Consider the following 25,872-nt stretch of genomic DNA (forward strand, 5'->3'; position numbering starts at 1 on the left):
AGCAATAGCTGTCACTTAATAAGTAACTTTACATTGGCAGAGAACATTAACAGTACAAGAAAAACAGAACTTATAAAGCAACATAATGGTTATTACTAATATTTGCCTCGGCAGATAAATTGCTGCTAAAGATGGTCACACACAAGCAGTAGTTGGATGGCAGCAATTTTACCTGAATCAACTTTAGGTATGCAAATGAGCGGGTTAGGTTGACTCTTGTCTAATTTGTTTAGTCTTTCTTCAGGCACATTTTGGCAGAAAAAAACGCTGCAAAAAATATCATTCATTTTCCATGTTGAAGTTTTTGTGTTGTATTTTTTCCCCAAAACAGTGACCCTGATTTACTAAGAGTGTAGTTTTCTTTGTGTTTTTTTTCTCCCCAACAGATATTTTTCCACGTTATTTACTAAATGTTTCCTACATTTTGCACTTTTCCATATGTTTAGTTTTTTAAACACATGCTCTGATCTGTAGGGTTTTCCTCAGCTCAAATCCAGCACATTTTCTGTGGAAACTTTAGTAAATATGTTGGGATCAGAGGTGTGTCTCTGGCAGGGTTGGCGTTAGGGCGGGGCAATCCGGGCAATTGCCCAGGGCCCCATCCCCCAGGGGGCCCCTGCGGGCTGTTCAGTGGCAGATCCAGGGTGGGGGGATCCACCACTGAGCAGCCCGCAGGGGTCCCTGTCACATTCGGGACATACCTGTGTCCCGAAAGATCTTTTCGGGACACAAAGATGTCCCGATTACCTCTGCGGCCCCGCGTTAACATTAAAAATGTAGGGGCGCATGCAGGGAGGTCCCTGCCGTCCCGTGCGTGAGCCCATAGGAGCGGAGCATCAAAGAGGAGGACGCGCGCTGGCATGGTAAGTTACCAACACATTCGCTTTGGTGCTCCAACCACCACTCCTCCGGACCGGAGGATCATTGTTTGGAGCACTGAAGCGGGGTAGTACACAGACATAAAGCCTCCAGCCATACACTGTATATGCACCTAATGTGGGGGAGCTATACTGAACCTAATGTGGGGGGAACTATACTGCCAACCTAATGTGGGGGGAACTATACTGCCAACCTAATGTGGGGGAACTATACTGCCAACCTAATGTGGGGGAACTATGCTGCCAACCTAATGTGGGGGGGACCTATACTGCCAACCTAATGTGGGGGAACTACAACCTAATGTGGGGAAACTACTGCCAACCTAATGTGGGGGAACTATGCTGCCAACGTAATGTGGGGGACCTATACTGCGAACCTAATGTGGGGGGGAACTATACTGACAACCTAATGTGGGGGGACTTATACTGCCAGCCTAATGTCGGGGAACTGTGCTGCCAACCTAATGTGGGGGAACTATACAAAAATATAAAATTGTACTATTCTGATCCCTATAACTCTTATTTTTCTGTAAATGGGGATGTATGAGGGTTATTTTTTGTGCTGTGATTTGTAGTTTTTATCGGTACCATTTTTGTTTTGATGTGACTTTTTTTAAAATAGCTTTTTAGATATTTTTTATGGTATTTGAAGTGACCAAAAATGTGCAAATCTGGTTAGTGCACTATTACGACTTTTGGGACCCCACTTTTGATTTTGCCCAGGGCCACGCTAAGCCTAAAACCGACCCTGGTCTCTGGTAAGCTGGGGGCGGAGTTTCTTTAGTTTTAAATGTCGACAGGCAGTACGACCCGGGCACTGTGTGGGGGTAGCCTATATCTGGTGCCTATAAGGTAAAAACACCTGCCTACGTTTCCTCTGTATACAATGCTTAGACAATAATATACAAGGATTTCTATTTAGTTTGTATGCTTTGTCATATTGCAGATGTCAAGCCATACAAAAAAATAAATCAAGACACAGAGAGTGCCAGGAATGTGAGCAGCCTTTGCCTGAATCTCAGGATGGTGACATTTGTGATATCTGTCTTCCCAGAAGCCTCCACCTAAAAGGATTAAGAGAACGGGAGCACAGATATTATGTCTGAGTTGTATTCAACCATTACCCCCTGGTTGGTCTTCTGATTTATGCCATGATTGTACTAATCCATTTGAAGAGGCGGCTGACCAAGACCTTAAGAATGAAGCCAAAAAGTTTTTGGATTGGTTAAAAATTCAGTTTCCAGGTCCAGCTCTGACTGCTCCGAATAAAATAAAAAGTAAACGTGTTTTAGAGCCTAGCAATTCTGCTTTTCAATCTGCTGCAAGTTCTGATTCTGATGGATTCATTTCAGAGGACAATTTTCTTTCGTAGAGAATACGTGGAAAAGCTTGTAAAACTCTTTAAACGTAGTATTGAGTCGCAGCAAAAGGAACCATCTGCTCAGAATTGGGAAAATCTTTCATTTTCCAAAGGAAAAAAGATAGAGTGCTTCCAGGAAATCCAGTATTAAAGGGGTAGTCCAGTGGTGAAAAACGTATCCCCTATCCTAAATATAGGGGATAAGTTTAAGATAGCGGAGGGTCTGACTGCTGGGGTCCCCCGCAATCTCCCTGTACGGGGCCCCAGCTCGCTGGCCAGATAGCGCATGTTGACCACCGCACAAAGCGGCGGCTGACACGCCCCCTCAATACATCGCTATGGCAGAGCCGGAGATTGCCAAAGGCAGCGCTCCGGTTGTATTGAGGGGGCGTGCTGTCCTTAGGATAGGGAATAAGCTGTTCACCACGGGTCACCACTGGACTACTCCTTTAATGGTAAGCCTTGATCTGAAGGATGCTTACCTTCACGTTCCCATCCACAAAGTTCACAGGAAGTTTCTTTGTCTGGCAGTTCAGATACAAGGGAGGACTTGCCATTATCAATTCAAGGCAATGTCTTTCGGTCTATCATCTGCCCCTCTTATTTTTACAAAACTAACCATAGTCGTAGTGGCATATCTAAGATTGCAAGGCATCTAAATCATTCCGTATTTAGATGATTGGTTACTTGTTTCCTCCAGTCAGGCAGTTTTCCAGTTTCAACTCCAGACCACCATTTCTCTGCTGGAAAAATTGGGGTTTATAATAAACAGGCAAAAGTCAGACTTTCTTCCTTCAACTTGGAAGATTTTTCTGGGGTTTCTAATCGATTCTGTCCATTTAACTCAGTTTCTTCCAACAGAGAAAGTCTCAAATATAAAAGGGAAAGTTCTTCAGCTGATTCAGAAATCCTCTCTGACAATTCGGTCGGCAATGAGAAACTTAGAAGTCCTTACAGGAGCGATCAATGCAGTACCGTGGGCAAAGGTCCACATAAGGGACCTCCAGCAGGAAATTCTAAGGAGCTGGAATGGAAATATCAAGAGTCTGAATTCCAAGATAATAATATCACATGTAACAAAAAATTCCTTACGTTGGTGGCTACAGGACATCAATCTAACCAAGGGAAAATCTTTCCAGATATTGAAACAAGTGACAGTGACCACAGATGCATCACATTCAGGATGGGGAGGACATCTTCTTCAGAACAAATGGGTTCAGGACAAGTGGAGAGGTCAAGGTATTCTTCTGCCCTCCAATATGAAGGCTATTCACCTTACCCTGTTGTTTTTTGCTCCAGTTTTAAAGAATCAGTCAGTACTCATCCAGTCAGACAATTATGTGGCAGTTCATTATGTCAACAGACAAGGGGGTACCAGAAGCAGGTCCCTGTTGAACGAATGCAGGAGGTTGTTTGCTTGGGCCAGGAGCAATCTTTTGGATCTTCAGGCAGTCCATATAAAAGGAACACAGAATTCGAGAGTGGATTTATTGAGTCAAGAGACTTTTCTTCCAGGAGAATGGTCACTGAGTCTGGCATGCTTTCAGAAACTCATAGAGAGGTGGGGATCTCCTGTTTGGGACATTATGGCAACCCAGGAGAATCACAAACTGAGCAAGTTTTGATCTCTTTATCCGGCGGATTGTCCAACAGTAGTGGATGCCCTATCAATATCTTGGACAGGCCTCTCCATTTACATCGTTCCTCCGTGTCAATGATTCAGATAGTCCTAAAGAAGATACAACAAGAGAAACCATCTGCAATAACGATAACACCCTTTTGGCTCAGGTGGGTTTGGTTGCTCGTTCTGTTTGAGACATATTTTGGAAGCTTCCACTGGAAATGGATCTTCTGTCTCAGGGTGGGTTCACACCACGATTTTGCTATACGGTTTCATAAAAAAATCGTATGCAACCGTACAGAAAACCATGCCCATAGACTTCCCATTCAAAACCGTATGCAACATAATGTATACGGTTGTCTCCGTTTTTCAAACCATACGGTTATTTACTTTTTTTTTTTTTCGGACAGAAAACCATGGCCTACCACGTTTTTTGGTCCGGGTGAAAAACCGTATTAAACCGTATACGTTTTTTTAAAACATGGGAGTCAATGGGAACCATACAGAACCATATGTGCTTACGGTTACATCCGGTTTTCACCATTTTTTAAACGTTTTTTACTTTGCACAGGTTTTTTTTCTTGGAATTTCAATCAAAAAAAGTGAAACGTTATTCATAATGGAGTAAAAAGTTAAAAACGTATACGTTTTTTTTCTTAAAAAACGGTTGCAACCGGACATCATTTTTCAGACCGTATACGGTTTTTAAACCGTATACAGATAAAAATTTGTACACACGCTTTAATACAGTTTAGTCAAGTTTTGAGGAATCTGGTTTTTTTTATATCAAAAACCTGGATTGCAAAAACGTGGTGTGAACCCAGCCTCAAAAGGTTCTATCCCATCCAGCTCTAGCCAGGCTTCAATTGACTGTTAGAAATGTTCTGAAATAATTAAGTTGAGAAGGGAAGGTCTTTCCAAAGTTTTAATAGATACAATTTTACAGTCCAGAAGACTTCAACTAACCGAATATATTCTAGAATTTGAAAGAAATTTGCTATGTGGCGTCAACAAAATAATTGCTCAGAAATTAATATCACAACTTTATTGCATTTTCTACAGGATGGATACGAAAAAGGTCTCAAGCCTAACAATTTGCGGGTGCATGTTACTGCCATTAATGCATTTACAGAAAACAGATTTTTACATCATCCTTTGTTAATCAGATATTTTAGAGCTTTGAAAAAGCTCAGACCAGTGATCCGCACTCCAGTGGCAACATGGGATCTACCTTTAGTACTTAGAAGATTAACTCTTCCACCGTTTGAGCCACTGACTTATTGTGACTGATGGTTATCCTTTAAAGTTTCTTTTCTTGTAGCAAAAACATCAGCCAAGCATGTTGGCGTACTACAGGCTTTGTCATTTTTTTAGATTTGTTCCAGATGGAGTACTCCTCAGGACTGTGCCATCTTTTATTCCAAAAGTTTCCTCGTCAGCAAATTAAAATTGTGACGTTTTTCTCCCTGTTTTTCATCCAGACCCAGCATCAGAAGAAGAACAATTATGGCATACCTTAGATGTGAAAACAGCTTTGTCTTGTTATCTCTCTAGAGTAAAAAGTTTTTGTCTAGAAGAAAATCAGCTTGTCCAATTTGCAGGAGCTGGTAAAGGAAGGAAAGCCTCCAAAGACACTTTAGCCCCCTGGTTGAGGTCTACAATATCTGAAGCTTACCGTTTAGAAGATAAACCTTGTCATTTCCCAATCAGAGCTCATTCAACTAGATCCACAGCAGCAACTTGAGCAGAGAAAGCTCTTGTACCACTCCAAGACATTTGTAATGCAGCCCCTTGGTCTACTTCATCTACATTTCAAAAATCTTATAGGTTTGACATCTTGGCACCAGATCCGGCCTTTAGCACAGGAGTTCTCAATGCGGTTATGTCTTGAGTATCCCTCCCTGGTAAGATGTTCTACTTAAATCCCATCGGTGCTGCCTTGGATGATAAAGAAAGTGTAAATTGTTCTTACCATAATTGTTCTTTCCTCGAGTCCAAAGGCAGCACAGGTATATCTCTCCCTAAAAATTGTGTATATAAATTTCTATTTATGTACACAAAGTTCCAGGATGTAAGGGGAGTGTTTATAGTAGCATGTGACCATGGTAAACACACTAATGAATTATTTTTTAGTATTCTAGGAGGGCAGTCCTAGGAAGGTGTGAAAGGGCGATATAACCCCATCTGTGCTGCTTTTGGACTCGAGGAAAGTACAATTACGGTAAGAACAATTTACACTTTTCTACGGCACAGGTTTTGATAATTCTCGCCCCCGCCCCAATATGATTGGAATGAAGAAAAGGGAGAGGGATTGCTTTCTTCAGGAAGGCAAAAGGAACATATCCCATGCAGCATATGTATTTTGAACATGGGAGTTTGTGTATGATGGACACTACTGTCTAGGGATCGACCGATATCGTTTTTTTGGGGCCGATACCGATAATCGGTGGAAGTTAGGGCTGATAGCCGATAACTTATACCTATATTCCGGTATAAGCTATTTATCCCCACACGACACCGCTGCAGATCATTGATTTAAAGCGGGCGCTTTAAGTCAATGAAATGCAGCGGCTTTTGCGGTGCCATAGACCACCGCCACCCGCTTCTCTCCCCCTGCCTGTCTGGGGGTCCTGAGTCCTATCACCGCCACCCCCCCACCGCCGCACCGCTCCGCGCCCCCTACCGCCCCGCGTCGCACCCCCCACCGCACCGTGCCATGTCGCACCCCCCCACCGCACCGCCCCGGCCCCATTGCCTCCCCCATCCCCGGTTTTATAATTACCTGTTCCCGGGGCCCAGGGTCCACTCTACATCTGGCTCCGGTGGCGTCCTCCTGAGCTGTCACTGTGCGCACTGATGGTGACGTCGCGTCACGTCACTCGTCATTGCGCACAACGTAATGCAGGACTCAGCAGGAGCCAGAAGTAGCGTGGACCCCTGGAACAGGTAATTATAAAACCGGGGATGAGGGAGGCAATGGGGCCGGGGCGGTGCGGTGGGGGGTGCGACGTGGGGGGGCATTATTGGATTATCGGCAAGGTAATTGCCGATACCGATAATGCCCAAAATCGTGATTATCGGCCGATAATATCGGTCAAACCGATAATCGGTCGATCCCTACTACTGTCATAACTATACATAGGAAGTATACATCGTATACATCAAAAAAATTATCATGTACGTTCAACAGATACTGCAAAATTGCTATTTTTTTTGTGCCAAATCCAGAAGTTCAAAAGAAATGGAAAATAAGTTGTTTATGCTTGTTCTTCTGGCCAGTCTAACTTTTTCCTCTGGCTCACAAGAACAGTTTTTTTTTTGTTTTGTTTTTTTATAAACTGCAGTGTGAAGCCATCCTTAAAAAGATATTTCAGCTTTCCTGACATACTGTAGTCATATGTTTACATACACTCTAGCCACATACACTTCCTGACAAACTCATCCTGGGAATAGGGGATAGGTTGTTAAGTACCGGAGTTCCCCTTTAATTCTGATGGGATCTCTTCCTAAATCTTCTCTACCTAACATTGGCCACAGGTCCTGATACCACCATGGGTCTAATGCAGTGTTTTCTAATCCAAGTGCCTCCAGCTGTTGCAAAGCTACAACTCCCAGCATGCCTGGACAGCCTTTGGCTGTCCAGGCATGCTAGGTGTTGTAGTTTTGCAACAGCTGGAGACATGCTGTTTGGAAAACACTGGTCTAAAGACCACACTGGGTGAGTAGACCCATGGTAAGGCCAGGACTTGTAGCATATTGCAGACACTAAAATCCATGTATATTACAATCCCTAAAACGGGCCCAAAAGAAAATACACCAGAGTTGTAATTTAGACAGCGAAAGAAAACTTTTGTTATTTAATCTCAGACATTACTGCAATACGTATTCTTCATACTCTACTTATAGATGTGCATTTGTAGGTCAAGTAGGTATAATGTATAGAAGGAGCTGTATACTTACCCTACTTACTTAGTATAAGAAGAGGCACTGCTAGCTTACTGTGCTCTCCGAATTTTTAATTATCCATTCAATTGCATCCCAGCCCTAGGGAAACAGAAAATAAACCAGTGTACAAATAAAATAGAAGAGAAAACTAGTCCAACCAACTCACCCCGCCCGTACAGATCGAGCAAGGACTCCGGCGCTGGACAACGCCACGGAGAATGGAAAATGCAGAAGATAGAGTCCAGCTCGATGTGCAACTAAAATCCAGTTTATTGACAGACAAGTGCAAGAACACAAGGGTTACGCATTTCAAGTGCCGGAGCACTCTTAGTCATGCCTATCTTCTGCATTTTCCGAACAAATAAAATAGACATATATTATATTTAAAAAGTCCCTTTTTTTTTCTTTTTTTGTTTCTATGGGTTCTACAGCTTTCACTGAGAGCAATCCATCTGACAGACTTTTGTTTCTCTGAGCAGCAGTTACATGGTAGTACATTTTCAATGAAGACTATATAGAATTTTTTTTAAAGGGGTTATCCAGTGGCTGGGGGAGGGGTGCAAAAGTATACCTGATTTGTGGTATATAACAAAATAAACTTTTACTTAACTCCAGCAGTCCTGTGTTGTCTCCAGTGTCCTGCTCTGGTCTCCCCAGTGATTGTCTTCTTGATTTGTAAATTACTTCTATTGAAAAAATCTTAATCCTTCCAGTACTTATCAGTCGCTGTATGATCCACAGGAAGTTCTTTTCTTTTTGAATTTTCTTTCTGTCTGACTACAAAGCTCTCTGCTGACACCTCTGTCCATGTCAGGAACTGTCCAGAGCATGATAGGTTTTCTATGGGGATTTACTCCTTCTCTGGACAGTTCCTAAAATGGACAGAGGTGTCAGCAGAGAGCACTGTGTTCAGACAAAGGAAATTCAAAAAGAAAAGAACTTCCTATGGATCATACTGCAGCTGAGAAGTACTGGAAGAGTTAAGATTTTTTAAATAGTAGTAATTTACAAATCTATACCACAAAACAAGGCAATAAAATGGGGAGAACACTCAAGGGGCTATATCACCTTATACTGCAGGCAGCAAGGTCCTCGGTGACCTTTCGTCAAAGTCTCCGGCGGGGTGCACGTACACATGTGTAAAGCATCAAATATGGGACAACCAAAGAACACGTAGGTGCACTCACAGCAAAGCAGAGACTGTTGGGTCTGGAAGTCAGATAACGGGATGCCGGGTCACGGCATGGGCGCCGGTGAAGTGTGGTGCTCGGAGCCTCCGAGCGCCACACTTCACCAGCACCCACGCTGTGATCCGGTGTCCCGTTATCTGACTTCTAGACCCGACAGTCTCTGCTTTGCGGTGAGTGCACCTACGTGTTCTTTGGTTGTCCCATAATTTACAAATCTGTTTAACTTTCTGGCACCAGTTGATTAAAAAAAAAAAAAAAAAACGTTTTCCATTGGAGTACCCATTTAAGCAGCAGCTTGACGTGTCAAGCCCTGAAAGCACCCGGACCCAATGTCACACTCCTGCTCACTGAATCGCTGGCCACAGCAATGTTCCACCTCAGCCAGCCCCTTTTCTCTTGGTCTCATGATGTAAGCCTAAAGTTAGTTCTGGAAATTGGAGGGAGTCTAAACACCCAGACCCCAACCAATCAAAACTTATACCATACCCTTTGGATACATCAAACATTTTCTAAACACTCAGGCACCTTTTCATGCCTTTTGTGAATTAAGCGAACACCTTAGGTATATTATTATCATACACTTACACCTGCCCTACTCCTGTGTCTTATCCACACCCCTTGTAGGCTCAGTTTACACACTCACTTCATTATTCAAACTCAATACCCAACACAGATCTACAGAATATGAGTAGCAAAAGCAAATATCCTGAGAGGTCAGTGATGGTAATTGGATATTAATTGCATTCACTATAGTAATAAATTCACATAAGAAATGGTAATAGATAGGTGATGTCCATAGTGGGCGATGTCTTCTAGCTGTTTGTTCATCTTCTGTTCACAAAGTGGAATTGACAATAAATTATAGACTTAAAACTCTAGAGTAAGAAATGTAGCACTATTACTATATGAAAGCAGTCAGGCAATTAGAGATGAGCGAAGTTACAGTGATTTGATTCGTCACAAACTTCTCGACTCTCTCCTGGGACTTTATCCACCTTTTCCAGCCCACCGGAGCACGTGAAAGCTGAACTAATTTATGAAGGCTAAAGTCAGCAACTGCCGAGCCGAGAAGTTTGTGACGAATCGAATCACTGTAACTTCACTTGATTCACGTTCATTGCTTGTAGAGATGAGTGGTGTCCAGGTGTCAAGGATCTACAGGCATTATGACATCATACCCGCTGAATAAAAGGACAGTCCTGATAGAGCTGGGCATGACACAGTGTATTCCCAGAGTGTCTCTTTAAAGGGGTACTCCTGTGCTCATGCGTTCTGATTATTTTGTGAGGTCATGCTACAGCCCCTCCATTCATGTCTATGGGAGTGGGCATATCGGCCGTCACACCCCTCCCATAGATATGAATGTAGTGACCTCACGAGGGGCGTGGCCGTAATGTCGTGGCCCCACGATCAGACATCTTATCTCCTATCCTTTGGGTAAGGGATAAGATGTCTAGCAGTGGAGTACCCCTTTTTTAGTAAAACCATATTAAAATCACCAGTCATATTTGTGGGCATACTTTCTGCAGCTGATTTAGCTTCACTTTTTCTCTATGAGCATAGCCAATTGCTGCGCTCAATGCTCAAAAAGCCCATCAGGAATGAATGGAGCAGTGGGCATGTGTGACAGCGATTTGTTCCACACTGGGCCCGATGGTCAGGCTGCAGCTCAGAAAGACGATCGCTGTGTGGGAAATGGAACGAGACACCTGTGGTTTATATTGCTGTATACCACACAATAGACATATGTTTGAATACCTCCCAAGCTGCTGGATAACCTCTTTAATTTTGCATTCAGAAAACAAATCAAGAATAAAAAAAAAATGTGCATAGGTGTCCATAGCCTTCAAAGTTTATTTATTTATTTATTTAAAGTTTATGTTCTAATTTATTGATTATATTTATAAACACACCAACCAGTTCATGTTGTACATATATTACTGTCTATGTACTAATGCTGCTTTTCAAGGCGACTGCATTCATTCTTCATACCTTTCTTGCATTAGAAGAGATGGTACTGGCCATTAGTCCCTCAAGGTAACTGCTTAAGCTGACTCCTTTCACAGTAATGATGGCTTCTTGTGTAAGAACTGTCCTACAATGAGAAACCGCATACAGAACAATGGACCAGATTTACTTATCTTGTGCAACACTTAGAAAGCGTCAGTCTATGGATGCTCCGTGCTGTACAATACATTTTGGTGCATCTTCAGACCTGTCTAACTTTTTATCCAAACTGTTGGTTGGCATTTATATTCAACAGCAAACTTTTGGTGTAAACAACCCATCCAGCAGATCTGTGCCCCCTCTTTCCCCTTGTTGCCCCCCTGTGTTCCCTTGTTGCATGAGCCATGAAAAGTGTCTGAAATTTAATGTGCCAAATTCCTAAAAAATGTGCCACATTTTGTGACAAGATCTAGGCACGAGCACATTAGTAAATCTCCCCTAGTGTCCTAAAGGATTTACTGTATCATGTAAATGAAAAATCCTGAATAAGTTAAGGCTGTCTCCACATATTGCAGTACTGGCACGTTTTTAACACGAATTACTGATATCTCAGTAATAACAATGCATTTTTTAAGCGCAATTGCACAAACTGCTGTAAAAACAAGTCATTTTACCAACAATTTGGAGAATCAGGTAAAAAACGCAGCAGCTTTTACCATTTGTGAAATGAAAGTGGACAAATAAATGGGCAACTAAAACCCTTTTGTCCCAGACAGATTGATAAATGTGTAGTTAAAGGCAGCAGCACGAGTGGTTTCAAAATGACTTTTAGGTGTTTTCCAGTTTAAAAAAGAAAAGTGAAGTGTACTCATTGTTTATTGAAAGTTCTACAACTTCCATTATACTTTGCATTTCCTTTTCCATTACCATTTTACACAACTCCGACTGCTTTCAGCGAATAAATAAATGAAGAAGCTGAAAGCTGTAAGGTGTTAAGTAGCTGAGAGCTTCTGTGAGCTAAACACAACAAAATTGAAGATAGATGCATTTTACTTAAAGGAGTATTCCACTGCCCCAGCGCTCGGAACAGGCTGCAGGGTCGTGACGTCACACCACCTCAATGCAAGTCGATATGAGAGGGCGTGGCAACCACATTCACATGATGGCCGGTGCCGCCATCATGTTAATAAATCAGTATGACAGCCGCTGCTACCAGACCTGTCCGTCCGGCAGCAGCAGAGTTTGCATGAGTACCTGGGGGCTGGGTCAGCCTGGCGGCATCAGGACCTGGGATGGGGGGGACAGCGCGGTGTCATCACGCCCGTGACTGTCCCTCCCCTGCCTTGCCGCCTCAAGTGGAGGAGGAGGGGCAGGGCACATACGGTGCCAAGTCCAGGAAGCCCTGCCCTTCTTCTCCTTCCGCAGTGTAGCAGGTCTGCCTGCTAGAGTGACCGCCTGCTCATCCACCCACCAGCACGTCTACCCGGCCACCCACCCCTGCTATCCCGCCCGGTAAGGTTGAACCAAAAATCATCTTGTGCAGATTAACATTAAGGTAGGGTCACACGTTACTGATCACCAGCGTATTTTACGCTGTGGATCTGCCGATGACCCGGCCCTATAGTGTGCCTCCAGCTGTTTTCCCCCCCAGTGTGCTGCTGGCATCAGCAATCCGCCGTTACGAGCAGCCACACAGATTGCTGCTGCAAGCAGGACACCTGGGAAAACAGCTGGAGGCACACTATAGGGTCTGGTCATCAGCTAATCCTCAGAAAAAAATATGCTGCTGATCTGTTATGTGTCACCCTATATTAGTATATTTTAATAGTTCGAACATGAATGCATGTGGCAACACTACATATGTTCATGTTTATTTTTTTATATAATTTTATTTAACCTCTTAAGGACCACAGTTTTTTTCATTTTTAACTTAGTTTTTTTCCTCCACACCTTCTAATAATTTAAATTTACCACCAACAGACCCACATGAGGGCTTGTTTTTTTGCGCCACCAATTTTACTTTGTAATGACATTAATAATTTCACCACAAAATCTACGCCAAAACCAGAAAAAAAATTATGTGTGGGGCTAAATAAAAAATGTAATTTTACTTCTGAATCCACGCAGAGCACTTCTTGGTAAAAATGACACCTTATCTTTATTCTCTAGGTCCATACGATTAAAATGATACCCTACTTTTATAGGTTTGATTTTGTTTTACTTCTGTTAAAAAATTATAACTTTATGCACAACAATTAGTAGGTTTAAAAATGTTTTCCCCTGACCCCTATAACTTTTTTATTTTTTCGTATACAGGAATGTGTGAGGGCTCATTTTTTTGCACCATGGTCTATAGTTTTTATCGGCACCATTCTTGTTTTTATGGGACTTTTTCATCGTTTTTTATAAAAAAAATTTAGGTTATACAAATTGACCAAAAACATGCAATTTTGGACTTTGATATTTTTTTACGTTTACGCCATTGACCGTTAAGTTTAATTAACATAACATTTTTATAGTTCGGACATGTACGCATGCGGCGATACCACATATGTTAATTTTTATTATGTTAACAGATTTTTTATATGGAATTTGGGAAAAGGGGGGTGATTTAAACTTTTAATATGGAAGGGGTTAATGGGTGTGTTTAAAAAAAAAACTTGTATTAAACTTTTTTTTTTTTACACTTTATTAGTCCCTTAGGGGACTTTTAAGAGGAATCATTAGATTCCTCATGCAGGTCAACGTAGTTTCATAGAACTACATTGATCTGTGTGCTCTGCGCTCGATTGATAAAGCCTGCTTCAGCCAGGCTCTATCACTCACAGAGTCACAGACCGCACTACAGGAGAGGAAAGCCCTCCGGCTACCTCAGCAGTGGACAGGCCAGCCACCCCCCCCCCCCCCCCAATCACGCTGCAGGGGGGAGATCCACTCCACTCCACTGGACCACCAGGGACTGTTTAAATGTCCCTTTGGATGCCGCTGTCAGCTTTGACAGCGGCAATCTAAGGGGTTAATAGTGGCCACGTCGAGCGCCGTTTGTCAGCTATTGGGAGCCAGCCTGTATGGCGCGGGCTCGGGTCAGGAGTCTGGGCCATACACAGTTAACAGCACCAGGACATGTATACATGTCCTTGGTCGTTAACCTGTGAAAAAAATGGGAAAGGGGGTGGGGTAGGAGGGCCCAGGATAATTTTTCGCATTGGGGCCCTGTGGTATATAGCTATGCCCAGCTAAGCTGATCGTGAACAAAAGAAAACCTAAGCGGTGAAATCGTGGCGTCCCGAACAGCGAAAGGATGGCGGGAGGGCCCTTACCTGCCTCCTTGCTGTCCGATCTGTCCCTCGATGCTCCAGTCAGGCATGCCAGGCTGGAGCAGTCGAGCACAGATAACAATGATCAATGCTATGCTATGGCGTAGCATTGTTCAGTGTATGCAATCTAAGGATTGCATGTAAAAGTCCCCTATGGGGACTTAAAATAGTGTAAAAAAAAGTTACAAAAAAATAAAAGTTAATAAATGTGATTTAACCCCTTCCCTAATTAAAGTTTGAATCACAATCCTTTTCCCATAAAAAAAAAAATGTAAACAAACATAAACATATGTGGTACCGCTGTGTGCATAAATTTCTGAACTATAAAAATGTTTTAAAATTCTAAAATGGTACCAATAAAAACTTGATTTCACGGTGCAAAAAATTAGCCCTCATACCGCCCCGTATATGGAAAAATAAAAATGTTACAGGGGTCGGAAGAGGAAATTTTTAAACATGCTAATTTTCATACAGATAGTTATAATAAAAAAATTAAAAAAGTTTAATAAAATCAAACCTAAATAAGTTTGGTATAATTTTAATCATATGAACCTACAGAATAAACAGTAGCGTTGCTATGGAGGGGCTACCGCATCGGGTGACACCCCCTGGAGGCATGTAGTAGAGCTCTGTGTGTGTGTGCAGTGCATGTAGTAGAGCTCTGTGTGTGTGTGCAGTGCATGTAGTAGAGCTCTGTGTGTGCAGTGCATGTAGAGAGCTGTGTGTGCAGTGCATGTAGTAGAGCTCTGTGTGTGTGTGTGCAGTGCATGTAGAGAGCTGTGTGTGCAGTGCATGTAGTAGAGCTCTGTGTGTGCAGTGCATGTAGTAGAGCTCTGTGGGTGTGTGCGGTGCATGTAGCAGAGCTGTGTGTGTGCAGTGCATGTAGAGAGCTGTGTGTGCAGTGCATTTAGAGAGCTGTGTGTGCAGTGCATGTAGCAAAGCTTTGTTTGTGTGTGCAGTACATGTAGAGAGCTCTGTGTGTGTGCAGTGCATGTAGAGAGCTGTGTGTGTGTGCAGTGCATGTAGCAGAGCTGTGTGTGTGCAGCTCATGTAAAGAGCTCTGTGTGTGTGCAGTGCATGTAGCAGAGCCGTGCGTGTACAATGCATGTAGCAGAGCTGTGCATGTAAAGAGTGTGTGTGTGTGGAGGCATGTAGTTAGAGATATTTGGGGGCTTTAGTGGGGGGACATGAGGCATGACAAATAGTAATGTGGGGGCTTGGGGAAACTTAGGGCACAGTAATGTGGAGGTTGGGGGTATAGTGGTGACATTAGGCACAGTAATGGTGTGTGTGTGTGTGTGTGTGGGGGGGGGGTGTTTAAGATGCTGACACAAAGCAGTAGGCATTAATGGGGAGAATGCTGACCTGAGGCACAGTATATAAAATGGGAGGGGGAAGGCGGTCATGAGACACAGTATATAAAATGGGAGGGGAAGTGCAAAAAATTAGCCCTCATACCGCCCCGTATATGGAAAAATAAAAATGTTACAGGGGTCGGAAGAGGAAATTTTTAAACATGCTAATTTTCATACAAATAGTTATAATAAAAAAATAAAAAAAGTTTAATAAAATCAAACCTAAATAAGTTTGGTATAATTTTAATCGTATGAACCTACAGAATAAACAGTAGCGTTGCTATGGAGGGGCTACAGCATCGGGTGACACCCCCTGGAGGCATGTAGAGAGCTGTGTGTGCAGTGCATGTAGTAGAGCTCTGTGTGTGTGCAGTGCATGTAGTAGAGCTCTGTGTGTGTGGGGGAAGGCGGTCATGAGACACGGTATATAAAATGGGAGGGGAAGTGGGGGCATAAACCCTAAGGCGGTGAGGTACAGTATATAAAATGTAGCCTGGGGCAGTGAGGCACAGTATATAATATGGAGATATAATATGGAGGCACAGTATATAATATGGAGTGTATAATTATATAGGCCCAGATTTATCAAACTGTGTAAGAGAAAAAGTGGAGTGATTTTCCCAAAACAACCAATCACAGCTCAGCTAACGAGCTCTGATAAAGTGAAACCTGAGCTGTGATTGGTCGCTGTGGGAAAATCACGCCACTTTTTCTCTCACACAATTTGATAAATCTGGGCCATAGTGTGTGATTTATTTATGGGGCACACTGTTTTACATTTCAGAGGCATGGTGTTTGTTTTTAAGGAATTTCTGGGGTGGTACGGTTTCTATGGGCTACAGCATGTTACGGTATTTTATTCAGAATGAGCATTGTGTGGCAAGGTTATATTCAGGAGGCACAGTGTATGGTAGTAATAATTAGAGGGTGCAGTGTGTGGTAGTATTATATTCAGTGGGCACTGTGTGTTGTAGTATTATATTCAGAGGGCACAGTGTGTTGTAGTATATTCAGAGGGCACAGTGTGGGGTAGTATATTCAGGGGGCACAGTGTGGGGTAGTATATTCATGGGGCACAGTGTGGGGTAGAATTATATTCAGAGAGCACAGTGTCAAGTAGTATTATATTCAGAGGTACAGTGTGGAGTAGAATTATATTCAGAGGGCACAGTGTGGGGTAGAATTATATTCAGGGGGCACAGTGTGTGGTAGAATTATATTCAGGGGGCACAGTGTGGGGTAGAATTATATTCAGGGGGCACAGTGTCAAGTAGTAATATTTTCAGAGGTACAGTTTGGGGTGGAATCATATTCAGAGGACACATTGTGGGGTAGAATTATATTCAGAGAGCACAGTGTGGGGTAGAATTATATTCAGAGGGCACAGTTTGGGGTAGAATTATATTCAGAGGGCACAGTGTGGGGTAGAATTATATTCAGAGAGCACAGTGTGAAGTAATATTATATTCAGAGAATACAGTGTGTGGCAGTTATAATAATTGTTTTCATATAGATGATAAGAATCCACTGATGAAGTGAGGAGCCAATACCATCTGGGTGTTAAGTTCTGCAGAGTGAAAAATTTGCTTGAAAAACTCACGGTGGTATGTACTAGCTGAATTAGATAAGGAAAGACTATAGAGAAGATGTGACTGATATCATTGTGTATTCTCCTCACTACGTCCCATCACAGCTGGAGTCACTTGTAAGTTCTGCAGTAATGATGGATAAAACAACAACTCCCAGCATAACCTTACCACCGCTTAGGTCATACTGGGAACTGTAGTTTTAAATGGCTAAAACTTCTTTTGCACTTTCTTCTTACTGGCATTCATCACAACAGTCTAAAAAAATTATTTGGTTGGGGCAGTATGGGGTGACACCATTTTCTAATGCATCGGTGACACCAACCCTAGCAACGCCACTGAGAATAAAGATATGGTGTCATTTTACCGAAAAGTGCACTGTGTAGATTTATTTGGGTTTCACCATAGATTTTGTGGTGAAATGATTGATGTAGTTACAAAGTAAAATTGGTGGTGCAAAAAAGCCCTCATATGGGTCTGTAGGTGGAAAATTGAAAGCGTTATGATTTTTAGAATGTGAGGTAGAAAATACGAAAGTGCAAAAATGAAAAAAACCTGTGGTCCATAAGGGGTTAAAAACTTGCAAATTTTGTCACACATTAAAAAGCCACACAAAAAGTCACAGATGGGGCACCATACAAAGTAAAGTACTGAAGTAAGAAATTTGATCAGCACCATATTTATCACATGCCCTGCACCATGTCCTAAATTTGGTGCAGGTACACAGTTTTCACCACACAAATTAATGGGGTAAAAAGACATGCATTATCCCATTATGCTACCGACAATAAAGACAACAAACAGAAATTTTAAAAAATATTAAATAAAACAAAAGTTGCAGAATGTTTCATTACACGGTGTCTTAGATCTAATACCAGGTTTAGCTAAGAATGGGTGAATAATGTAAGGGAGTAGCAAAGTGTCAGGCTGTCTAAAATACTAGAAAAAATGTGCAGCTGAAATTTAAAGGGTACCTCTCATCAAATAAACGTTTGATATATTTTAGATTAATGAATGTTGAATAACTTTCCAATAGCATGTTAATGCAAAATATGCTTCTCTCTATTGTATTTTTCCCGATCAGTCCTGGCAGCAAGCATTTCTGACTCCTGCTGGAGTCCTAAACACTCAGAGCTGCCAGCCTGCTTTGTTCACAGCCAAACAGGCTGTGAACAAAGCAGGCTGGCAGCTCTGAGTGTTCTCCTTTGTGAACAAAGCAGACTGGCAGCTCGTAGTGTTTAGGACTCCAGCATGAGTCTGAAATGCTTGCTGACAGGACTGGTAGGGAGACCCCTAGTGGTCATTTCTTCAAAGTGGAAAATTAAATAGAAAGAAGCATATTTTTTAATAACATGAAAGTAAAGTTATTCTGCATACATTAATCTAGAATATATCAAAAGTTTTTTTGATGAGAGGTACCCTTTAAAAGACTTGCAGTACTCCAGTAAACATTCATGTTCTGTTTTGAAAAGGAGAACCCCAGGCTTTTGCACTGAAATATGCTGGTAAGTAAGATTAAAGGGTACTCCGGTGGAAAACATTTTCTTTTTTAATCAAATGGTGCTGGAAAGTTGAACAGATTTGTGAATTACTTCTATTTAGAAATCTTAATGCTTCCCAGTACTTATCAGCTCCACAGGAAGTTCTTTTATTTTTTGAATTTATTTTCTGTCTGACCACAGTTGTTACGCCGAGCGCTCCGGGTCTCGTGATCTTGATCTTTCCACCATATGGAAAGAGACCCAAAATTCTCTTTTACAGGCTTCATCCCGGATGAAAAGATTTGCTGATAAAAAAAGAAGAACTCCCCCCATTTTTGCTCCCGGAGACAAGGTATGGCTCTCCGCTAAATATGTCCGCTTTCGTGTCCCCAGTTACAAACTGGGACCACGCTATCTTGGTCCTTTCAAAATCAAGTGCCAGATCAACCCTGTCTCTTACAAACTCCTTCTTCCTCCTTCTCTCCGTATTCCCAATGCCTTCCATGTCTCTCTCCTTAAACCACTCATCATTAACCGCTTCTCTCCCAAAGTTGTTTCTCCCACTCCAGTTTCCGGATCTTCTGACGTCTTTTCTGTGAAGGAGATTCTAGCATCCAAGACGGTCAGAGGTAAAAGATTCTTCTTGGTCGACTGGGAGAATTGCGGCCCTGAGGAGAGATCCTGGGAACCTGAGGACAACATCCTGGACAAAAGTCTTATCCTCAGGTTCTCAGGCTCCAAAAAGAGGGGGAGACCCAAGGGGGGGGGGGGGGTACTGTTACGCCGAGCGCTCCGGGTCCCCGCTCCTCCCCGGAGCGCTCGCAGCGTTCTCTCATTCACAGCGCCCCGGTCAGACCTGCTGACCGGGTGCGCTGCGATATTACTCCCAGCCGGGATGCGATTCGCGATGCGGGACGCGCCCGCTCGCGATGCGCATCTCGGCTCCCGTACCTGACCCGTTCCCCGTCTGTGTTGTCCCGGCGCGCGCGGCCCCGCTCCTTAGGGCACGCGCGCGCCGGGTCTCTGCCATTTAAAGGGCCGCTGCGCCACTGATTGGCGCAGCAGGCCTAATCAGTATTCTCACCTGTGCACTCCCTACTTATACCTCACTTCCCCTGCACTCCCTCGCCGGATCTTGTTGCCATTGTGCCAGTGAAAGCGTTTCCTTGTGTGTTCCTAGCCTGTGTTCCAGACCTCCTGCCGTTGCCCCTGACTACGATCCTTGCTGCCTGCCCTGACCTTCTGCTACGTCCGACTTTGCTCTTGTCTACTCCCTTGTACCACGCCTATCTTCAGCAGTCAGAGAGGTTGAGCCGTTGCTGGTGGATACGACCTGGTTGCTACCGCCGCTGCAAGACCATCCCGCTTTGCGGCGGGCTCTGGTGAATACCAGTAGCAACTTAGAACCGGTCCACCAGCACGGTCCACGCCAATCCCTCTCTGGCACAGAGGATCCACCTCCTGCCAGCCGAATCGTGACAACAGTGCTCTATACTGACACCTCTGTCCATGTCAGGAACTGTCCAGAGCAGCATATGTTTGCTATGGGGATTTGCTCCTGCTCTGGACAGTTCCTGACATGGACAGAGGTGTCAGCAGAGAACACTGTGGTCAGACAGAAAAGAAATTCAAAAAGAAAAGAACTTCCTCTGTAGTATACAGCAGCTGATAAGTACTGTAAGGATTAAGATTTTTTAATAGAAGTAATTTACGAATCTGTTTAACTTTCTGGCACCAGTTTATTTTAAAAAAAAATTTGTTTTCCAGCGGTGTACCCCTTTAAGCTCTCTTGATCAGCTTGACCAGTTAGGTTTACTGTGACAGCCCAAGTGGTGGCTTCATTCACCTACATAGCACAATGGGCATGCCACTTATGGACAGCATGGTGGCTCCATGTTAGCAGTGTTACCAAGAATATGGAGGTTTCCTCCTATACCCCAAGAACATACTAATAGGCGAAGTAAGGCTTTCTATGAATTCGGCCCTAGTGTGTATTTAGGGAGCTTAGATTGTGAGCACCATTGGAGACTAATGTGAATAATGACAATTATTTTACAGAGTAACAGAACATGTTGCCGCTATATACCGTTAGTATAAATAAATAAATGCTGCACCCACCCATCATTTGTTAGAGGTAATCTGATGGATACATTATTAATGTTATGGCATCTGATTGGTGACTGAATCACCGGTCGTTGAGTGACTGTCTAGCAACCAGCTTTGTTGGATCTGCCAACAGAAGTTTAGCGCCTATACCCAGCTGATTCCATATCCTGCGCTAACTTATTGGATTGGATTTTCACATATATAAGCCCCAGAGTCAAATCAAAAACAGTCTACTTACTCTTCAGAATTTTCCGGGTGGGGGGTGTATACCAACCTTTCATCAACAGAAACCAAATTTGTAAGTGAAATCTGAAATGGAAAAAGAAATTGCTATTTCATCATTTTATATTGTGCATACATTGGCTTATAGAAATGAATAATATTATTAACCAACATATTTTGAACAAAAAACAACACTCACATTTGTTGAACATAACACCATTTTCTTTTCTGCTGGATCCACTACCGAATGCTCCTTAATGTAGGTTAAAGTTCTGCTGGTTCCGAGAATCTGAAATGAATCATTGGAGATTATTTAACAAAAATATTACCAAATGTTGCATTACCTATAAACTACGATTGTGTGTTGTAGTGGATGCTGTCGAATGCAAACGAAAAAATCCTTCAGGTGTTTAAAAAAAATTCCTGCATCTTCATTTAGTAGGCAAAAACAGTTTTAGGAGACTGAGTACTTTATGAGTATATGGGAATCTGTCACCATGCTGACCTATCTGATGGCTGTACCAAGTAGTGACAGAGACCTTGATTCCAGTGCTTTGTTGCTTTGATTTTCTGTTTTGCTTTGCTGTAGTTTTCATAATATCACTATTTGTTGGCTTTCCTACTGCCTACTCCTTGTCCTACTGCAACTGACAGTTTTTGACTAAGGCTGCTTTCACATTATGAAAATTACCCGTTCTATAACGCCTGTTATAAAATAGCAGGCGATCGCGGGGTTAAACGGCCATTAGAAAATCCCTAACCGATGTTAAAAAATCCCATTATAGTCTATGGGATTTTTCTAATAGCGGTTTTAACCCGTTATCGCCCGTTATTAATAACGGCCATTATTTTATGACGGGAGATAGTAACGGGAGAATAAGTCCATGCACTATTTCTTCCATTCAATCACCTGTCACAAAATAACGGCTGTTATTAATAACGGGCGATAACGGGTTAAAACGGCTATTAGAAAAATCCCATAGACTATAATGGGATTTTTTAACATCCGTTAGGGATTTTCTAATGGCCGTTTAACCCCGCGATCGCCCGCTATTTTATAACAGGCTTTCTATAACGGGTACTTTTCATAGTGTGAAAGCAGAAATAAGCTGGCAATCATTGGGGGGTTTGGCAGCATGTCATGAACATCACAGACTACAGAATGCTCACACATCATTGAGAGGACTACTGGACTTGGCTTGTGCTGCAGGTGACAAACAGCGGCAGGTCCCCCGTGATCAGACATCTTATCCCCTATCCTTTGGATAGAGGATAAGATGTTTTTGCCCAGAATACGCCATTAACCTTTGAGTATGTGTTTTAGTTACAATGTATGCTAGACAAAAATAAAAAAACATATAAAGAACCTGCATGACCTAGTGTGTAACACTTATAAGTATTATTTGTATTCTGTGATATGACAGGTATTCTTAACCACGTGAGTGATAGTAAATTTGTTATAACAGAAAACTGTTTGGCTTCCATAAGCAACATTACCAAAGTTGCACAAGAATAAATGCCAGGCAGTTGCAAGAGCATATGGCTGAATCAAGATAACTTGGAGGTGATGTGGTGGTGAAACCCGGGTGGCCATATAACATACAATAATATATCAAACAATAATATATCAGTCCACATCAGCAAATATTGGATACCTGATCCCAAATGTTGGATGGAAAATGAAAAATCTTCTTAGCAATCTAAATGACTCTGTGGCTCCAGAGTTGTCTTGGTAAAATAATGCATACGGAATTAATACAAATTTGTACTTACTGCCCTCACAAGAGCTGGCAGCCTCCACTCTGTGCTGAGAAGGCGATAACTGTGTAACCTTCCTTGGTTATCCATACTACGATCAACCACATCCACACCTACTACACAAGGATTCATGGGATTAGGGTATTTCCTCATGGCTGCCTTTATCACTGTGTCCCATGGGTGACTGTAAGTAAAAAAAAAAATATATATATATATATATATATATATATACAGAAATATAAACACATCTTTTTTATGTCTAATTGGATACTAAGACATATTACTTACAAGGCCAAATGTCAACACAACATATCATAGCATATACTGAAAAGCTGTAAGAATAACTTTAGGTGGGCACCATTCTCCAATGTCACCACTTAAATGGGCATTGTCAGATATAAAAACCTTTTATATGTTGTGCATCTTAGCAAAACATTAACTTTTCTAATATACTTTATAAGAAAATGTTATTTCCTTTATATAGAAATCATGGCTTATAAAATCATGGCTTTGTCAAAGCTGAAGCACAGGCAAGCGCTCCTCTGTGTCTGATAGGACAGGAGAGAGCACAGAGGAGTACTATCAGACAGGAGAGAGCACAGAGGAGTACTATCAGACAGGAGAGAGCACAGAGGAATCTTATCAGACAGGAGAGAGCACAGAGGAGTGCTATCAGACAGGAGAGAGCACAGAGGAGTACTATCAGACAGGAGAGAGAAAAGAGGAGTCCTATCAGACAGGAGAGAGCACAGAGGAGTCCTATCAGACAGCAGAGTGCACAGAGAAATACTATCAGACAGGAGAGAATGCAGAGGAGTACTATCAGACAACAGAGTGCACAGAGAAATACTATCAGACAGGAGAGAGCACAGAGGAGTACTATCAGACAGGAGAGAGTGCAGAGGACTGCTATCAGACAAGAGAGAGCACAGAGGAGTCCTATCAGACAGGAGAGAACGCAGAGGAGTCCTATCAGACAACAGAGTGCACAGAGAAATACTATCAGACAGGAGAGAGCACAGAGGAGTACTATGAGACAGGAGAGAGTGCAGAGGACTGCTATCAGACAAGAGAGAGCACAGAGGAGTGCTATCAGACAGGAGAGAGCACAGAGGAGTACTATCAGACAGAAGAGAGCACAGAGGAGTCCTATCAGACAGCAGAGTGCACAGAGAAATACTATCCGACAGGAGAGAACGCAGAGGAGTACTTTCAGACAACAGAGTGCACAGAGAAATACTATCAGACAGGAGAGAGCACAGAGGAGTACTATCAGACATGAGAGAGTGCAGAGGACTGCTATCAGACAAGAGAGAGCACAGAGGAGTACTATCATACAGGAGAAAGCACAGAGGAGTACTAACAAACAGGAGAGAGCACAGAGGAGTACTATCAGACAGGAGAGAGCACAGAGGAGTACTATCAGACAGGAGAGAGCACAGAGGAGTACTATCAGACAGGAGAGAGCACAGAGGAGTCCTTTCAGACAGGAGAGAGCACAGAGGAGTACTATCAGACAGGAGAGAGCACAGAGGAGTACTATCAGACAGCAGAGTGCACAGAGAAGTCCTATCAGACAGGAGAGAGCACAGAGGAGTCCTGTCAGACAGGAGAGATCACAGAGGAGTCCTATCAGACAGGAGAGAGCACAGTGGAGTCCTATCAGACAGGAGAGATCACAGAGGAGTGCTATCAGACAGGAGAGATCACAGAGGAGTCCTATCAGACAGGAGAGAGCACAGAGTAGTACTATCAGACAGGAGAGAGCACAGAGGAGTCCTATCAGACAGCAGAGTGCACAGAGAAATACTATCAGACAGGAGAGAACGCAGAGGAGTACTATCAGACAACAGAGTGTACAGAGAAATACTATCAGACAGGAGAGAGCGCAGAGGAGTACTATCAGACAGGAGAGAGTGCAGAGGACTGCTATCAGACAAGAGAGAGCACAGAGGAGTACTATCATACAGGAGAAAGCACAGAGGAGTACTAACAAACAGGAGAGAGCACAGAGGAGTCCTATCAGACAGGAGAGAGCACAGAGGAGTGCTTGCGCACCCTCACTTACTGGACTTTGTCAATGCCTGTGCTTCAGATGAGGATGTACAACATATAAAAAGTTTTTGAATCTGAAAGCGCCCATTTAACCAAAGATATGAGCATCAATACACATTTTTTTTCATATTATTTAAAAAAGGACGTGTGGTCAGTAAAAAACAGTAGTTATTTATACCAATACATAGCCCTGGGTTCCCTGATTCCAACCATGTTTTTATTCTTTTGGCTACACCCCATGGTTCCTACAGTATAGGGATTTCATGATTTGTTTACTATCTGTACTTTTGTGCCTGCAAAATATTGTGGTTGTTATCTTACCATAAAATTTCGGCGGCAGTCCAGGTCCAGACCCAACTCTCATGTGTGTCCGATGTCTGCTAACTCCATGCTTATCGAGCCCTGGTCCCTTGTTGGTCCACTACAGATCCTGTTCTCCTCTGAGGAGTCCCAGTGTCCTCTCTGTGCTTCCTCCTTCCGAAAAAATCAGTTGGCTACAGGACCTTCCCACTCAGTTAATCACTGTCCGAAACAGGACACTGCTGCAGCTAGTGATTGGCTGAGTTGGAAGGTCCTGCAGCCAACTGTATTAGGAGAAGGAAGCACAGAAAAAACACTTGGGAACAATTGGAAAATAAAATCTGGAGCAGACCAATAGGGGACCAGGGCTAGGTAAGCAACAGTTTTTTTTTTGTGTGTTTCCCATCTGCCCCAGCACTGTACTAATGGGGATGAACATGAAATTGGAAAGATAGGACATTAATAAGAGGATGTGAAATGGGGGTTGGGATGTAAAATGGGGGGGGGATGTGACATGAAATGGCAGGATTGTACATAAAATTAGGGGACTGGACATAAAAATGGAGGGAATTTCACCATTTGTTTATTATATTGCAATCACATATCAGTATCTCAATATTTTTCTCCATAATCACAATAAGACATATTTCAAATGGTGCAGCTCTACAGACTACAGGTCCTCTTTAAGATATTATTCAATATACAGTACATAGATACCATATCAGTACAGAGCATTACCTGATAAAAAGCC

The 25,872-nt window shown here is 42.7% G+C and overlaps 3 protein-coding genes across 6 annotated transcripts in view; 2 read left to right on the forward strand and 1 right to left on the reverse strand.

The window, feature by feature from the left end:
- LOC130273950 (uncharacterized) lies at nucleotides 1–4,583 on the forward strand. The gene is made up of 2 exons (XM_056521533.1): nucleotides 1–187; nucleotides 3,100–4,583. The coding sequence occupies exons 1-2, from the start codon at nucleotides 157–159 to the stop codon at nucleotides 3,861–3,863; spliced, it is 795 nt and encodes a 264-aa protein (XP_056377508.1). The 5' UTR covers nucleotides 1–156; the 3' UTR covers nucleotides 3,864–4,583.
- PRELID3A (PRELI domain containing 3A) overlaps nucleotides 1–25,872 on the reverse strand; it is a 44,260-nt gene that overhangs the window by 2,390 nt on the left and 15,998 nt on the right. For 3 of the 4 annotated variants that reach the window (XM_056521537.1, XM_056521538.1, XM_056521534.1), the window contains 5 exons: nucleotides 22,782–22,950; nucleotides 21,208–21,297; nucleotides 21,025–21,095; nucleotides 10,987–11,089; nucleotides 7,820–7,903 (listed from right to left, as the gene is read on the reverse strand). In XM_056521537.1, coding sequence (XP_056377512.1) covers nucleotides 7,850–7,903; nucleotides 10,987–11,089; nucleotides 21,025–21,095; nucleotides 21,208–21,297; nucleotides 22,782–22,950 — 487 coding nt within the window. In that variant the 3' untranslated portion in view covers nucleotides 7,820–7,849. The remainder of the gene's footprint in view (nucleotides 1–7,819; nucleotides 7,904–10,986; nucleotides 11,090–21,024; nucleotides 21,096–21,207; nucleotides 21,298–22,781; nucleotides 22,951–25,872) is intronic. The other variant, XM_056521536.1, reaches the window with a different exon arrangement.
- Nucleotides 4,580–25,274, forward strand: LOC130273949 (uncharacterized). The gene is made up of 2 exons (XM_056521532.1): nucleotides 4,580–6,080; nucleotides 23,251–25,274. The coding sequence occupies exon 2, from the start codon at nucleotides 23,573–23,575 to the stop codon at nucleotides 24,863–24,865; it is 1,293 nt and encodes a 430-aa protein (XP_056377507.1). The 5' UTR covers nucleotides 4,580–6,080; nucleotides 23,251–23,572; the 3' UTR covers nucleotides 24,866–25,274.

Source organism: Hyla sarda, chromosome 5 (assembly GCF_029499605.1).
Source record: "Hyla sarda isolate aHylSar1 chromosome 5, aHylSar1.hap1, whole genome shotgun sequence".
Classification (NCBI taxonomy): domain Eukaryota; kingdom Metazoa; phylum Chordata; class Amphibia; order Anura; family Hylidae; genus Hyla; species Hyla sarda.

What these genes read in the sequence shown, in the direction of transcription:
- LOC130273950 (XM_056521533.1), top strand. Translation starts at nt 157, where the DNA reads ATGGCAGCAATTTTACCTGAATCAACTTTAG. An exon ending in TTTACCTGAATCAACTTTAG is followed by an intron (nt 188 to 3,099) that starts GTATGCAAATGA and finishes TTCTTCCAACAG; the next exon opens with AGAAAGTCTCAAATATAAAA.
- LOC130273949 (XM_056521532.1), top strand. Translation starts at nt 23,573, where the DNA reads ATGCAGAGGAGTACTATCAGACAACAGAGTGCACAGAGAAATACTATC.